The 17,949-nt window shown below is 41.3% G+C and overlaps 1 protein-coding gene across 1 annotated transcript in view; it reads left to right on the top strand.

Annotated features, from left to right (window-relative positions):
• Window positions 1-17,949, top strand: part of LOC124607398 (5-hydroxytryptamine receptor-like) — a 178,384-nt gene that overhangs the window by 113,477 nt on the left and 46,958 nt on the right. Inside the window, exon 2 of the mRNA XM_047139720.1 lies at window positions 8,908-9,172. Coding sequence (XP_046995676.1) covers window positions 8,908-9,172 — 265 coding nt within the window. The remainder of the gene's footprint in view (window positions 1-8,907; window positions 9,173-17,949) is intronic.

The raw sequence follows: 17,949 nt of genomic DNA, 5'->3' as shown, positions 1-17,949 counted from the left end.
TGTGTAACAGGTAGACATCTATCCAGACAATCACACAGGAATTCTAAACTGCATCATGATCCGCTGCAAGTACTATGACAGTTAGGCGGGAGGTGAGAAAACTTGGATTTCATGGTCGAGCGGTTGCTCATAATCCACACATGACGCCGGTAAATGCCAAACGACGCCTCGTTTGGTGTAAGAAGCGTAAACATTGGATGATTGAACAGCGATAAAACGTTGCGTGGAGTGACGAATCATGGTACACAACGTCGCGATCTGATGGCAGGGTGTGGGTATGGCGAATGCCCGGTGAACATCATCTGCCAGCGTGTGTAGTGCCAACAGTAAAATTCGGAGGCGATGGTGTTGTTGAGTTTTTCATGGAGGGGGCTTGCACTATCACAGCACAGGCGTACATTGATGTTTTAAGCACCTTCTTGCTTCCCACTATTGAAGAGCAATTCGGGGAAGGCGACTGCATCTTTCAAACGATCGTGCACCTGTTCCTAGTGCAAGGCCTGTGGAGGAGAGGTTACACGACAACAACATTCCTGTAGTGGACTGCCCTGCACAGAGTCCTGATTGAATCCTATAAAACACCTTTGGGATATTTTGGAACGCCAACTTCGTGCAGGCCTCACCGACCGACATCGATACCTCTCCTCAGTGCAGCACTCCGAGAAGAATGGGCTGCCATTATCCTAGAAACCTTCTAGCATCAATTATGCCTGGAAGAGTGGAAGCTGTCATCAAGGTTAAGGGCGGGCCAACACCATATTGAATTCCAGCACTACCGATGGAGGGCGCCACGAACTCGTAAGTCATTTTCAGCCAGGTTTCCGGATAATTTTGATCGCATAGTGTATATGGTACTTCCTGACAACCTAAGATCATGAAAATTGGCCAGAAGCAAGGTCTAACAGTATAATTAAAGGAAAAAATCTAAAAGTTGTTAAGTTGTAATTGTAACTCATAAAAAATATTTATTTTTCAATTTATTGTCTGTCTGTTAAGACCTCTTTTTTCAGCTGAAATTTGTGTCAGGTACTAAGGGATCACTCGATTCTGTAAAAAATTGAAGCTTTTACGTTAATCCATTCAAAAGATACTGCAATTTGTGTCACATGTTTTGATATTGGCAAACTCATTCATGAAAACCTTGTTGTTGCTGTTGTGATCTTCAGTCCTGAGACTGGTTTGATGCAGCTCTCTATGCCACTCTATCCTGTGCAAGCTTCTTCATCTCCCAGTACCTACTGCAACCTACATCCTTCTGAATCTGCTTAGTGTATTCATCTCTTGGTCTCCCTCTACGATTTTTACCCTCCACACTGCCCTCCAACACTAAATTGGTAATCCCTTGATGCCTCAGAACATGTCCTACCAACCGATCCCTTCTTCTAGTCAAGTTGTGCCACAAACTTCTCTTCTCCCCAATCCTATTCAATACTTCATCATTAGTTATGTGATCTACCCATCTAATCTTCAGCATTCTCCTGTAGCACCGCATTTCGAAAGTTTCTAGTCTCTTCTTTTCCAAACTATTTATCGTCCATGTTTCACTTCCATACATGGCTACACTCCATACAAATACTTTCAGAAATTATTGATTGGCGACTCCATGGAGGGTCCTGTGCACCACGACCATATAATGGATATACTTGGAAGGAGAGACAGTATTGGTCGTATTTTTTTGTTTTATTAAACGCAAAATCGATTTTCGGTCACTTAGTGACCATCTTCAGTGCTAGAAGTTAAAAATTATTTCACACTACGATCAGAGAGTATAAAACAGAAAATCACAACTACACCTGCATATGAACATAACAGTCGGTAGGAACATACCTGTAATATATAATTTAAATTGGTAGGCACTGGTGTCAACAAGCTTACAGCGATCACATAAACTGAGGCCGCTGTTTACATGCACTTGTTCAGCAGACCTCGGTGTGCCAAGCCCTGTCACACCGAGGTCTGCTGAACAAGTGCATGTAAACAGCGGCCTCAGTTTATGTGATCGCTGTAAGCTTGTTGACACCAGTGCCTACCAATTTAAATTATATATTACAGGTATGTTCCTACCAACTGTTATGTTCATATGCAGGTTTGTGGTGATTTTCTGTTTTATACTCTCTGATCGTAATGTGATATAATTTTTAACTTCTAGCACTGAAGATGGTCACTAAGTGACCGAAAAACGATTTTGCGTTTAATAAAACAAAAAAATACGACCAATGCTGTCTCGCCTTCCAAGTATACTTTCAGAAATGACTTCCTGACACTTAAATCTATACTCGATGTTAACAAATTTCTCTTCTTCAGAAACGCTTTCCTTGCCATTGCCAGTCTACATTTTGTATCCTCTCTACTTCGACCATCATCAGTTATTTTGCTCCCCAAATAGCAAAACTCCTCTACTACTTTAAGTGTTTCATTTCCTAATCTAATTCCCTCAGCATCACTCGACTTAATTCGACTACATTCCATTATCCTCGTTTTGCTTTTGTTGATGTTCATCTTATATCCTCCTTTCAAGACACTATCCATTCCGTTCAACTGCGCTTCCAAGTCCTTTGCTGTCTCTGACGGATTTACAGTGTCATCGGCGAACCTCAAAGATTTTATTTCTTCACCATGGATTTTAATACCTGCTCCGAATTTTTCTTTTGTTTCCTTCACTGCTTGCTCAATATACAGATTGAATAACATCGGGGAGAGACTACAACCCTGTCTCACTCCCTTCCCAACCACTGCTTCCCTTTCATGTCCCTCGACTCTTATAACTGCCATCTGGTTTTTGTACAAATTGTAAATAGCCTTTCGCTCTCTGTATTTTACCCCTGTCACCTTCAGAATTTGAGAGTATTCCAGTCAACATTGTCAAAAGCTTTCTCTAAGTCTACAAATGCTAGAAATGTAGGTTTGCCCTTCCTTAATCTAGCTTCTAAGATAAGTCGTAGGGACAGTATTGCTTCACGTGTTCCAACATTTCTACGAAATCCAAACTGATTTTCCCCGAGGTCGGCTTCTATTAGTTTTTCCATTCGTCTGTAAAGAATTCGCGTTAGTATTTTGCGGCTGTGACTTATTAAATTGATAGTTCGGTAATTTTCAAATCTGTCAACACCTGCTTTCTTTCGGATTGGAATTATTATATTCTTCTTGAAGTCTGAGGGTATTTCGCCTGTTTCATACATCTTGCTCACCAGATGGTAGAGTTTTGTCAGGACTGGCTCTCCCAAGGCCGTCAGTAGTTCCAATGGAATGTTGTCTACTCCGGGGACCTTGTTTCGACTCAGGTCCTTCAGTGCTCTGTCAAACTCTTCGAGCAGTATCGTATCTCCCATTTCATCTTCATCTACATCCTCTTCCATTTCCATAATATTGTCCTCAAGTACATCACCCTGTATAGAGGCTCTATATGCTCCTTCCACCTTTCTGCTTTCCCTTCTTTGCTTAGAACTGGGTTTCCATCTGAGCTCTTGATGTTCATGCAAGTGGTTCTCGTATCTCCAAAAGTCTCTTTAATTTTACTGTAGGCAGTATCTATCTTACCCCCAGAGACATAAGCCTCTACATCTTTACATTTGTCCTCTAGCCACCCCTGCTTAGCCATTTTGCACTTCCTGTCGATCTCACTTTTGAGACGTTTGTATTCCTTTTTGCCTGCTTCATTTACTACATTTTTATATTTTCTCCTTTCATCAATTAAATTCGATATTTCTTCTGTTACACAAGGATTTCTACTAGTCCTCGTCTTTTTACCTACTTGATCCTCTGCTGCCTTCACTACTTCATCCCTCAAAGCTACCCATTCTTCTTCTACTGTATTTCTTTCCCCCATTCCTGTCAACTGTTCCCTTATGCACTCCCTGAAAATCTGTACAACCTCTGGTTTAGCCAGTTTATCCAGGTCTCATCTCCTTAAATTCCCACCTTTTTGCAGTTTCTTCAGTTTTAATCTACAGGTCATAGCCAATAGATTCTGGTCAGAGTCCACATCTGCCCCTGGAAATGTCTTACAATTTAAAACCTGGTTCCAAAATCTCTGTCTTACCATTATATAATCTATCTGAAACCTGTCAGTATCTCCAGGCTTCTTCCATGTATACAGCCTTCTTTTATGATTCTTGAACCAAGTGTTAGCTATGATTAAGTTGTGCTCTGTGCAAAATTCTACCAGGGTACTTATTGTTGCCCTATAGAAGCAAAATTTGGCAAGAAGCAACGTTTTCATTAAATGTAAAGAAAACATCGGAAAGCTGTTAATTTGTAATTATCTCACATAAAATTTTGTTTTATGCCATTTACTGTCCGTCTAACAAACCCCTTTTTCTCAGTAATGGGCAAAATTATCAATCTGAAATTTACGTCAAATAAAAGGCTTACGGCCCCTTGCTTGTGTAAATAATTTAAGCTTCTAAGGCAATGCAATGTAAAGATACGGCCATTTATGTCAATATTTTGATAGTCGCAAACTCACTGATCAAAATCTATTGCTTAACTATGTACTCATACATAAATGTCGTGGTTGCTGGTATAATTTATTTTTAATAATCTTCATTCACAGAAGAGAATAACAATTTAAAGATCCACTTAAAATTACCACATTACTTAATATTTTCTGAACAATAATTTCTCTCTGTGTGTTCCGTGAGAAGAAGGTTGCTCTTTGTAGAGTTTGAAATTCCCGCCTACAAATTTTAATTTACGCTGTGTCATGTTCTGATCCTCCCACCGTTTGTTTCATGATATTAGTGGTACATAGTGCTTCCACCGACAGGCGAAAACATTCTCTCAGCTTTATGTGCCGACACAGTTACGGACTAATAAACGGGAAAGGAAAATCTAAACTGACTTTTAGTGCCGTCTTTTACCCTTCAACAAATACACACATCGAAAAAAGTTTTGCATCACATCGGTTCCGAGAGTTCCGGAACCTGTACAGAAGATTGGAATAGAGGTCAACATAAACATCACCCCACCCTTTTTATATCTCACGGAAACCACACATTGCATGTTGTACCACCATACAGCGAGACCTTCATAGGTGGCTGGTCCAGATTTCTGTACACACCGGTACTTCTGATACCTAGAAGCACGTCCTCTTCCACTGATGGATGTATTCGTCGTTGCATACTATTCATAAGTTCATCAAGGCACTGTTGGTCCAGATTGTCCCACTCCTCATCGGCGATTCGACGTAGATCTCTCAGAGTGCTTGGTGGGTCACGTCGTCCATAAACAGCTCTTTGCAATCTATCTCAGTCACGTTCGATAGGGTTCATGTCTGGAGAAAATGATGGCCACTCTATTCGAGCGATTTCGTTACCCTGAAGGAAGTTATTCACCACATATTCACGATGGGGGAGCGAATTGTCGTCTTTGAAAACGAATGCCTCGCCAATATACTGTCGATATGGTTGCACTTTCGTTCGGAGGATGGTATTCACGTATCGTACAGCCGTTACGGCGCCTTCCATGACCACCAGCGGCGTACGTCAGCCCCAAACAATGCCACCCCAAAACAGCAGGGAACCTCCACTTTGGAACACTCGTTGCACAGTGTGTCTAAGGCGTTCAGCCTGGCCGGGTTGCCTCCGAACACAGTTTGAGTCGTAACACAACGTGGTGTGGCTGCACGAAAAGCATTATTCAAGATGGTGGCGTTGCTGTCAGGGTTAGTCCGAGACATAACCCGTAGGTAGTGGTCATCCATCCCTTGGTCGGCCAGAGCGACGTATGTCATCGACAGTTCCTGTCTCTCTGTATCTCCTCCATGTCCGAACAACGTCGCTTTGGTTCACTCCGAGACGCCTGGACACTTCCCTTGTTGAGAGTCCTTCCTGGCACAAAGTAACAATGCGGACGCGATCGAACCGCGGCACTGACCATCTAGGCATAGTTGAACTACAGACAACACGAGTCATGTACCTCCTTCCCGGTGGAATGACTGGAACTGATCGGCTGTCGGGCCACTTCCGTCAAACAGGCGCTGCTCATGCATGATTCTTTATATCTTTGGGCGGGTTTAGTGGCATCTCTGAACAGTCAAAGGGACTGTGTCTGTGATACAATATCCACAGTCAACGTCTGCCTTCAGGACTTCTCGGAACCGCGGTGGTGCAAAACACTTTTTGATGTGTGTATATTTTGGCTTCCTATAAGTACCATTTTTATTATATTCCAAGACATCCATTCATCATAAGTCATCCCAATTCATGACGAAGTACACTGCAGGAAGAACATAAAATTATGTCACGTCTACTTATAAATTTCGTTATACCACGTCAGGACGAAGTATGCCCTGACAGATTCTGCAGAAGAAGCTGCTGATAAATTTCACGCTGATGCAGCAGACTGTAACGGTGCTTGGATTTGTTGAAACATTCCTCAAATGATAATTTTACTTTGTGCGAAACACCGGAACACCATTACATACGAGAATCAATATTGCAGTCAGATCAGCGGACTGGTTAGTTCTACTGAAGTACTTGAAAACAGCTGTGAAGGTGGCACCGTTGATGCCATAGTTGGCAGCTGTTTGTACTAAATTTCGCACTTAGTATACCCCTACGTACATACAAATTTAATTATGTACTCTTCCTGCTAGACTCTATACACACAATAAGTCTTCCTTGTTTGTTTGTTTTTTTTTTTTTTTTTTTTTTTTGCCTATTGTTTTCCATAGTTGCAGATATACAATTTGTATAGATTATTTGTCGTTTTTTGGAACTGTAATTGAAACCTTCCCGTCTCCTCTATATCTCTTTTGTTACGCAACCTTCCCTTCTACAATAACCTATAAAACCTTCCCTCAGGATTTCTATCTCTTGCTTAATAATAACAAATGAAATTTTCCGTTTGAAATTAATTCTCTTTTTCAATAATAAGTGCAATCTTTGCATACAAATTTAAATGCTGCTTATTAAAAGTGATTTGCTATTTATTTCGACGAAACATAGAATGTGTCGTCGTCGTGGCCCTAGTCGTTACCTCCAATAACCCAAAATTGTTCCTTACCTTTTTTACTGTCACTGGATCGCCATCTAACTGCTACATGGAACTGCGACATGAATATACTTTCTCTGTTTTACTATACTCTATTAGCTGCTGGTGGGCTGTCATAATAAGTGGCTGTATTTATTACCAAAGCTGACGTTATCTTTAATAGCAAAGCTGACGTTATTCTTTAATTAATTTGACTGAAATTACATAATTCATAGTTAAACTTTTTCTTGACAACAATAAAATTTTGCAAAGTTTTACGTTGATGGTTTTTGGGATGGATTATAATCAGTAATGCAATATTGGTGGCAAAAATTAATTATATTCGGAAAACGATTCTTCAAATATTTACTGTTGGTAATGAAATGATTTTACAAACGTGCAAATGGGACTTACTTTTTACAATAATCTTACAGCTAGCAATGCGCAAACATAGCTTCAGTAGTCTTGAGTTTCTCAACAACAACAAAAATTCAATAATATTAGTTCCTCTTATGATAATAGTTAGCTGATGTTTCTGTACATCTGTTTATAATCTCTTGTAAATCATAGCTGGTGGCTGGCAGGCACACCGCTCCTCTCAACCTCTCGCTTCAGACCTGCTACCGACTCGCTTCACATCTCGCCTACTACTGACTTCCTACGAACGCTAAAGTGCGGTCTCTCCCGCCAACAATGCTTTCTGGTGCAGACAATAGCTGCTACTATTACAAAATGTGTCAATGCGCGGTCTTTCCCGCTCTTTTCTTAAAATGTATCCATAAACGGTCTCTCCCGCCCTTTTTAAAATTATATCAATGTGCGGTCTCTCCCGCCAACAATACTTCGGTGCAGACATTCCCTACTATCACAATTATTTCAAAAATGAAAAATATTAATTATTGCTATTTAATCCTATTAATAAAATATAAACATCTTTCATAAATTCTGGTTTGACAATAGACAATAGAAATATACACGTCTCACATAATGTATGTCTTATTAAGACCAGACTCGTTTCGCTTCATTCTAAAGCATCATCAGTGGTTACTGTAGCAGTAAGGTTCTTTTTTCAGTTATAATTTTGGTTGCTAGGATCATGAACATTTCGCATGTTACTATTATACTTACTATTATAAAAAGAGTTAATTCTTATCACTAATCGCCGGTTTTTGTTCTTTTGATTCATTCTTGCTGTTCTTCCATGTTTATATGTTTCATTTTAGCACACAGCACTTTCATTGCACTAAGCGTGTGTCTGTCTCTGTCTCTCTCTCTCTCTCTCTCTCTCTCTCTCTATCTCTTTCTCTTTCTGTCTCTCTCTCTCTCTCTCTCTCTCTCTGTCTCTCTATCTCTCCATCCCTCTTTCTCTAGGTGGATAACATGAATGCGCTCAGGGCGATAGCAGACGTTCCCACAAGTACCAAAAGAATCAAAAGACGAACGCCTGCCACAGTAAAAAAATAAAACAGACGAACGGCAAGACGACAGTTGCTCTTCACAACACAGAAAGATGAATATATTTAGTGAAGTCACAGTACTGTGAGGTAAAATCCATCACGTTCACGAGGGAGAACAATAATAATGAGGTAAAACAACAAAAACCGTGAGTAACGATAAGAATTAACACTGTTAATAGTAGTAAGTAAAGCATGCGAACTGTTCATGATACTAACAAACAAAATTGCAAGAAAAAAACTGTATTTTTACAGTGAGCACTGAGAGTACTTTAGAATAAAGCGAAACGCGAATGGTCTTAATGACACTTACATTACAGTTTCAAAGGACGGTAATTAACCTATAGAACTTGCAAAATGAGTGTTACATTTTTAAAGATCAGCAAAGTGTTACTTGCTTACTTTCTTGTCGCCGAGTTATCCGACCGAAGGAAACGACGGGCAGATTGCCTCTAAGAGTGCCGGGTCGGCCTGCCGGCAGGTACTGGGCGGTGACGAACATCGACTACATCCACCAGCGGACGGCGCGCCGCATCGGGCTGATGATCTTGGCGGTGTGGGCGGTCGCCTTCCTGGTGTGCATCGCGCCGATGCTGGGCTGGAAGGACCCCGACTGGGACGCGCGCGTCTCCAGGGACCGGCAGTGCCTGGTGAGCCAGGACCCCGGCTACCAGGTCTTCGCCACCGCCTCCTCGTTCTACGTGCCTCTCGCCGTCATCCTCGTGCTCTACTGGCGCATCTTCCAGGTAGGCCGGCAGCCTCCCACTCTGCGGCGCGGCTACACCCCCGCGCATCCACAGTGGTTGGACAAAAATATGGAGATGCCGCGAAAAATGCGAGCTTTAACATAAACGTAGATGCTAGTGAAGTTTGTAGGTTGATCTTCTTGATCTGAATGTAATAATTCCAATTTAGAAGAAAGCAGTTGCTGACAGAAGTGGAATTTACCGAACTGTCAGTTTAATAAGTCATAATTTCAAACTAACACTGATTCCTTACAGAAACGGAGAAAGAGGCCAATGTTGGGGATGACCATTTCGTACTCCAGAGAAATGTAGGAACCCGCGAGGCAGTACTGACCCTATGACTTATCGTAGAAGACAGGTTAACGCAAGGCAAACCTACGTTTGTAGCACTTATAAGCCGAGAGAAAGCTTTTGACTATTTACACTAGAACACTCTCTTTAAAATTCTGAAGGGGCAAAATGCAGGGAGTGGAAGGCTATATGCAACTTGTACAGAAACCAGGTGCCATTTATAAGAATCGAGGGCCATGAATGGGGAATACTGGTTGAGAAAGGAATGAGACAGGGTTGTACTCTATCCCCGATGTTATTCAATCTGTACACTGAGCAAGCAGTAAGGGAGAGTAAAAACAAAGTTTGAACAGGAATTAAAGTTCAGGGAGAAGAAATAAAAACTTTGCGTTTTGCCGATGACATTCTAATTCTTGTCAGAGACAACAAAGAACTCGGAAGAGAAGCTGAACAGAACTGATAGCATCTTCAAAACAGGTTGTACGATGAATATCAACAAATGTAAAATTAGGATAATGGAGGGTAGTCTAATTAAATCAGATGATGCTGGGGGAATTAGATTAGGAAATGAAACAGCGAAAATAGTGGATGAGTTTTGCTTTTTGTGCAGCAAGATAAAGGATGATGACTGAAGTAGAGAAGATAAAAAAATCAGATTGGCAAAGGCAAAAAAGGGTTTCTGAAGCAGAGAAATTTGTTAACAACGGTTATAATCTTAAGTTTAGGAAGTATTTTGTAAAACTATTTGTCTGGAGTTTAGCCATGTATGAGAGTGAAACGTGGACGTTAAACACTTAAGAGAACAAGAGAATAGAAGCTTTTTAAATGTCGTGCTACAGAAGAATGCTGAAGTTTGAATGGATAGATCACGTAGCTAATCAAGAGGTACTGAACAGAATGGGGGAGACAAGAAATTTATGACACGACTTAACTAATAGAAGGAATCGATTGATAGGACACATTCTGAGACATCAGGGGATCTATACTTTAGTATTAGAGGGAAGTGTCTCACAGGGAGACCAAGAGATGAATACAGTCAGCAGGTTCAGAGGGATGTAGGTTGCAGTAGATATTTGGAGATGAAGAGCCTCACACGGCAGAGTAGCGTAGAGAGCAGCATCAAACCAGTCTTTGAACCGAAGACCACAACAACAGGAACACCTGATGATGAAAGGCGCCTGTGCAGTGTCGTCAATAGGTCCCAGGTGTCACCAGCGGTCAGAACAGTGTTCTATGTGGTTATGACTGCACCATGTCGGAGCTCTGTGAATTCGAAATTGACCAAATTGTTGGCCCTCGTACGGTGGGTGCTACCGTAACCATGGTAACCCAAATGTCTGGTGTTTCAAGACGTACCGTAACGAATATTTATACCGGGTACACAGTAAATGGGAAGACATTATCCACTAAACCACGGGCGGGCGAAAATGTACGTTCAGTGGTCGTGACAGACGGTCATTGAAGAGAATCGAGACGAGAAATAAGAAGATGACTGCTGCAAAATTAACTGTAGAACTGAACGTCGCAATTGTGAACGCTGTCAGCACCAAAACAACACGAAGGTAGCTCCAGAAGTAGAGAATTCCAAAACCACTCATCAGTGATGCAAATACCTGTAACAAGGAAACGTGGTGCAGAAGCCATAAAACGGGACTACGGCGCAATGGAAGAATGTCATTTGGTTAGATGAGAACAGTTTCACAACGTTTCCAACTTATGGCGAGTTCACGTCCCAAGAGTGGAATATGGCTGGACTCAGTGATGTTTGGGCAGCCATATCTTGGTATTTCAAGGGCCAAATGGTTACCCTGCAACGTGGAATTACTGCCAAGGACCACGTGACCATTCCCAATACAGATGCGGCCTTCCGAGACGACACGGCCTTTGTTCACCCAGCTCGCATCGTCCAGAAGTGATTTTGTGAGCACATCAGCCACCAGAGCTCAATAATATTGACTCTTCCATGTCTACTTTGGAGAGAGGGTTGCGTAATCGCTGTCCACTACCATCACCCTTACCTGAACTTGCCAATATTTTGCATGAAGACTTATAAAAGATTCCCTTGAAAACCACACAGGACATGTATTTATCCATTCCAAGTCGACTGGAAGTAATTTTGAATGCCAACAGATTTCCTGTCCCGTATTAGACATGGTAATATGTTGTGTTTTGGGTGTATCCATATTTTTGTCCAACCCCTGAATGTCACTAAACAGCTGAGTGAGGGAACGGTCCGTTTCTGCTTGCACTTTGGCTGTCTAACTGAATCCAGGGGCAACAACAATTTAATTTTCAATATTTCATAGATTTATTGGAGCAGCTTCAAATACTGTCAGAATCTACTCATTAGAAGCCATAATCTGATTGAAGGTTTAACACATTAAGTCAAATATTCCAATTAGGGACTGTTTATATGTCTTGAGTCACCGTAGCTCGGGGCGTGGAAATCACCCGTGCTATATTCATCCAATATTTGAGAATGAGAACATTGGATTTCAAATCTGCACGTAACATTTCCTCGCTGACACTTCCACAAAATGATTAAATGAAAAAAAGTTTATTTCTTACTACAGCTTTGCTTTTCATGGTGTAAAATGTCCGCGTTAGCCATAACGTTTATATTTATTACTTCTTTACTTCCGATTCTATTCGTAACATTCGGCAGACGATATTCATCACTCAATCTACATACAAAATTATGTTATTCTGCGGGACATAGTTCGGTGGGTAGGGGGAGGGGTAGGGGAAGGGCGGGGAGGGGTTATTCCTCACTGGGAATTGTTCCAGAACTATTGAGCATATTCTCAGTTCGAATATCTTAAATTTCTTCCATAGAGAGAAGCTTATATCATCAAATCAACACGGATATAGAATTCATCTCTCGCTAGAAATTCAGCTTGTTATTTTCTTGCGCGATACCTGCAAACTGTGGATAAAGGACAATATATAGACTCCATAATTCCTAAGAATTATAGAAAGCGTTTGACACAGTGCCACACCACAGATTGTTATCGAAGGACTGAGTATACGGAGTAGGTCCTCAGGTCAGTGATAGGATCTCTCTCGTTCTCTGTATACATTAACGGCCTGACAAGGTGGGCAGAAATCAACGGCTGTTTGCTCATAACGCTGTAGTGTAAGGGACAGCGTTATCGCCGTGTGACGGGAGGAGGATACAGGGTGACTTTGATAGAATTTCCATTTGTTGTGAAGAATGGTACTTGCTCATAACGTAAGAAAAACGTAAGTTAATGTAGAAGAGTAGGAAAAAAGAATCATGTATGTTGGAATACAGTATTAGTGGTGTTCTGCTTCACGCAGCTACATTGAATTAATTCTAGGCGTAACGTTATAATGCGACATGGAACGGGCACGGAAGATCGGTTGAAGGGAAGGTGAATGGTCGACTTCGGTTTATTGGGAGAATTGTAGGAAAGTGTACCTCATGTAGGAAACTGCGTACAGAAAACTTGCGTGACCCACTTTTGAGTATTGCTCTGTTGTTTCAGATCACCACCAGGTCGAATCAGAGGAAGGCATGGATACAATTCAGAGGACTGCTGCTAGATTTGTTACCAGTTGGTTCGATCAACACGCGACTGTTACGGAAATGCTCCTTGAACTCATATGCAAATCCCTGTTACTCTTTTCACGAGTAACAACTTTTTTGGCAGATTTCAGAATGGTATCGTTGCCACCAGCATTTCTCGGACGGACCGCGAAACCAAGTTAAGAGAAATCAGACCTCGTACGAAAGTAAATAGACAGTGGTTTTCCCCGCACTGCATTTACGGACAGAACATAAGAGGGAGTGACTTACAGTGGTGGTAGAGGTCCTCCGCCAGGCAACGTATGGTGGCTTGCGGATTATGTATGTGGATATAGATATAGATACAGATCATCCGCAAAGCTCTGTACCTCCCGTATAGATGCATACTTAAAACATACAAACTAACGGCAAATCAATGCAAATGAATGAAATAGGGAGAATGAGAACGGATGCATGCAAACTGAGTACCTACTCGTAGATCCTGGTCAACCATTACCTCCTCAGGCATGGCCTGTCATCAATTGGCAGAAATGCCGAAAAATGATACTCTAAAACCTGAGTGAGTAAAGGTGCCAAGTTCGCTCACGTCCAGACTGAATGTTCTAAATTTTCTGGTTATTCAATCTACGGAACAAATAGGATAGGAACGCAAGTGTTACTATTTCGTCTTAATTTTTCACAGCCAGAATAAAGCAACTGAGCTGATCGGGAGCTAGAATCTGGAAATGGTACCACGCTGAGCGAAAATAAAGTAGCTGCAAAAAAAAACATTTAACACAGGGGCTCGTCTTACAAGCACAAAAACAAGTAAAACGTGCGGGTCAAGCAAACCTTTGACCATTCGTGCTGTCCTTCTCTGTATACGTTCAATGTCCCCCGCTGATCTTGTTTGGTATGGATCCCACAAAATTGAGCAATATTCTAGGATGGGTTGGATGAGTGATTCGTAAGCAGTCTCCTTTCTAGACTGATAGCATTTCCCCAGTATTCTACAAATTAACGAAGTCTGCTACCTGCTTTATCCAAGACTGATCTTTTGCCAATCATTACACCACTTTGAAATTTTATCAAGTCCTGCCTGAGTATTTGTACCACTTTGCTCAGACTGTACTTCGTTTTGGATAAGTGCATCATCTGCGAAAAGACTGAGGTTACTCTTGATACTGTCCGCAAGATCACCAACATAAAACATGAACAGCAAGGGACCTAACAAACATCCCTGGTACACACCCGAAGTTATCTGTCGATGACACTCTATCCAATGCTGTGCTCGAAGAGTACAGTCTCATAAATATCCTGCTCAAATGAAGGTTCGTGCTTGATTCTAGCACATTTCCGTAAACGATAATTGCTGTCTTTGCCGATGGTTGTATGCTTCCTATATCCTCCTTCTTTCGTCCGTCATATGTTGCTTTACTACCAAGGTAACAGAATCCCTTCACGTCGACCAATACGTGGTCTCCTATTTTCGTATTAAGTTTATCGCTAATCTCATAACTGATTTTCGTCAGTTTAATCTCAATCAGTATTCTGTGTTCATTACACTGTTCATTCCTTTCTTCAGGGCAGGAATAGCGAAGTTATCAACGAATCTTATGGTTAGTAATTTTTTACTTCCGCATTTTAATATCAATTCTGAAACTTTCTTTTCACTTTTTTCGGCACTGTTCCTTCGATATACAAACTGAAAAGTGAGGAAGAAAGAGCGTATCGTTACCTTAAGGCTCTTTTTAATGTGGGCACTCCTCTCTTGGATTTCTATTGTCATTGTTTCCTCTTGGTTCCCATATATACCGCACATAATACAATTTTATACCTCTTTTTCTGAGAAATTTAAAAATTTTGTACGACTTTTACGTTGTCGAATCCTTTTTCTAGGTCGACAAATCATACGAAGGTGTCATGAATTTTCTTAAGTCTGGTCACCACTATCGAGCACAACAACAAAACTGCCCTACTGGTGCCTTCACTCTTACTAAAGCTACACTGACCGTCATCAAACACATCCTCAATTTTTTCCAGTCATTCGTATATTATTTGAACAACTCAGATATTGTAGGGGTCGTCTGCTGCACAGCCCTTTGTTCAACAATGTGCGTTGAACGTTGGGCTCCGGAAACTTGTGTCTGCACCAGCAGTCCTCAAATCTGCCATAGAACGGCGTCAGCCTGCTTTAGAGTTAATAAGCTCCGTTCTCCACGTTCTGTGAAAAGACGTGGATGTCCAGCGCCTTGTCGCCTGTATGTGGTTTCATCATGTAATAGTAACAGTAATATCTAAGCCCTGACGGCGTTTCATATCTTCAGTGTGGATGCACCGTAAGTCCGGAAACATGCGACATTCTGCACGCAACGAGCAAAATGGAAACGGGTAGCGCTACGGAGGTAGTATGCTTGTTGAAAATTTGGGCTGGCCGTGAAGCGTGCTCGGATAACCGAAGAGCTTCAGGTGAACTGTGAACTCTCACTTAAAGCAGAAAATCAGAGTTCGAGCCCGGAACGGCACAAAGTTTCACTTGTCGCCCTTGAATTACTTCAGTTTCTTCATGCGCCTGACATCTCAAGATGAACATGGCCAGGGATATCTCCATTTTTTTTAATGATCCACATGTTCGCTAGAACGATTCCCCACTACTCTATGCGCCGCCTACACACTTTCCTTACCGCATCATGTGCCCACAATGCCAACAGCCAGCGTTCTATCTTGCAGTGGACAGTGGTCGTAACGTTTTAGGTCGTCATTGTGTATAGGTTATGCCGCACGTTTCATCGCGAGATACACGCCACCCGGGAAGAACGTGTCAGGTAATTTGAAAGGATAATTACTCTCATGACTTATTCATTAACAGCGTTCTTCGCATGCGAACTTTGGAGGGAGCATTCAGTGACACAGATGGCCAGGTTGCCTGTCATTGAGATAGTCATTAACACATTATAAAGTAACTTAAAACAATGTCGAATAGCAATCCTTACACTAAACTGAGCAACAAAAATTTATTATAGTCACATAAATAAACCTCCTAAGCTGTTAGAGAAAGAGAGAGGGAAGAAAGAAAGAGAGAGAAGAACTCCATCTGGAGATATAAAATGTTCATTAGTTCAACGATTTTCATTCAACGTAGAGAGGCAAAAGTATTCTATATATTATTCACTAAAGTACAGAATGTCGGAATCCATATAAAATATCATGACACCTTCCACCTACGCACACACTATCTCTTAATGTTGATTTCATCCATACTCGTGTAAACAACTTCGGTTCTCTTGTGACCTATTTAACTGGAGATTGAATACACAAAAACACGTCGCTCCAACGTCAATATTTCCGTAACTCTCTTCCTGATAGCATTCCATTATTGAACAACAAATCTTCATCACATGCAGGGATGTTGGCACATAGATACTTGAATACTCAAAGCTTCGTTAGTGTCAATTATTGACACACCATACAGAGCAGTGCGCTCACGCTTCATCCACATATTGCCACGGGATAAACACACATCGTGTTGGAGCTCTGGGCGATTGTTAACGCTAACATATGAAAACAAACTCGCTCCACTTTGCCATTTAGTTGACATAGATACTAGGAATGCTGCGCAACGTTCTTTTGCCTTCAATGCTTTTTATGAAAACAGCAACAGTGTGGAAGCTGTGTGTAGAGAATTTCTACACAACTTCATTTTATTTAAGACGCCATGATCAAGTTCCATCAGCACACGTAGTTAAGACGTAGATTTTGAGGAAATCGGTTCAGTAATAAAAAAGAAACTAACAGGCCGGGTGGGAATCGTTGGTATATCTGGCAATATCAAAACTGTTCGAGTTGCTGTCAGAAAAAGCCCACATCGTTCACTCTGACGTCATCCACCGCCTTTACCGTTGCTTACTTCAATTGTTCGAAGAATATTGGTACAGGACTTACATTACCATCCATATAAGTTGAACATCGTCCAAAAACAAAAGCCTAACGATCACCTCATGAGATGACATTTCTGTGGACGAATGCTTGGAAATATAAACGATGACAATGAGTTTGTAAACGACCTTATATCTTAATGGATTTGTTAATAAACGAAATTTTTGTTTTTGGCCACTGGGGAATCCTACTCAGGTACACGAACACCCACTGCGGAGCAAGAAATTTACGGTGTGGTGTGCTGTATCATCATGCGGCATAATAATAATTTTTTTGTGGACGAGAATGGCCTTACGACTACAGTCACATCGGATTGTTACGTCACCAACTTTTGTTCTGCATAAACTACACACTTCCACAAGATGCTGCCAAAGGCTGGTTTCAACAAGACTGATCAGCGTCACACACAGCACGAATGTCTATGGCTCCCTGTGCGGCAACCATATAATTTCGCGGAACGGACATTCCATGGCGTCCCACATCCATTGATCTACCAGCTTGCGATTTCTTCTTGTAGGGTTACCTTAAAAGCAAGATGTATCGGTGTCGAAATGTTACAACAAAAGAACTGAAAGCTCGAATTCGAGAAGCAGCTGTCGAAACCCCTCTTGAAATTCGTCTTGGAATCGTGCATATTTTATCAAAGAGACTGCAGAAATGTTTTCACAGAAATGGAGCTCAAGTACAAAATGTTACCTTCAAGAAATAAATTTAGTTTTAGTATTCTTAAATTGCAGTTATTGCTATTAAATAACACAATTCAGTTTATTTAAACGCTTTTTTTCATAACATTATTTAACTGTTTCAGTTCCCCTTTTCTGTGAAGCAGCGTTTACTGCTCCAGTGCACTTGCGCACAGCGTTATACGTCAACTCGACAGTATAGCATTCAAATACACTTTCCAAGGTTTCTTCCGCCTTGTGAACATTTTGTGACTAATGAGTTAAACTTATTAATTACAATGCTCAACAGTTTTCTTCAGCCATGGATTAAAACTAGACGTAATATGGCATGCGCAAAT

This window comes from Schistocerca americana, chromosome 3, assembly GCF_021461395.2.
Source record: "Schistocerca americana isolate TAMUIC-IGC-003095 chromosome 3, iqSchAmer2.1, whole genome shotgun sequence".
NCBI lineage: Eukaryota > Metazoa > Arthropoda > Insecta > Orthoptera > Acrididae > Schistocerca > Schistocerca americana.
This window is presented reverse-complemented; position numbering and strand designations above follow the sequence as displayed.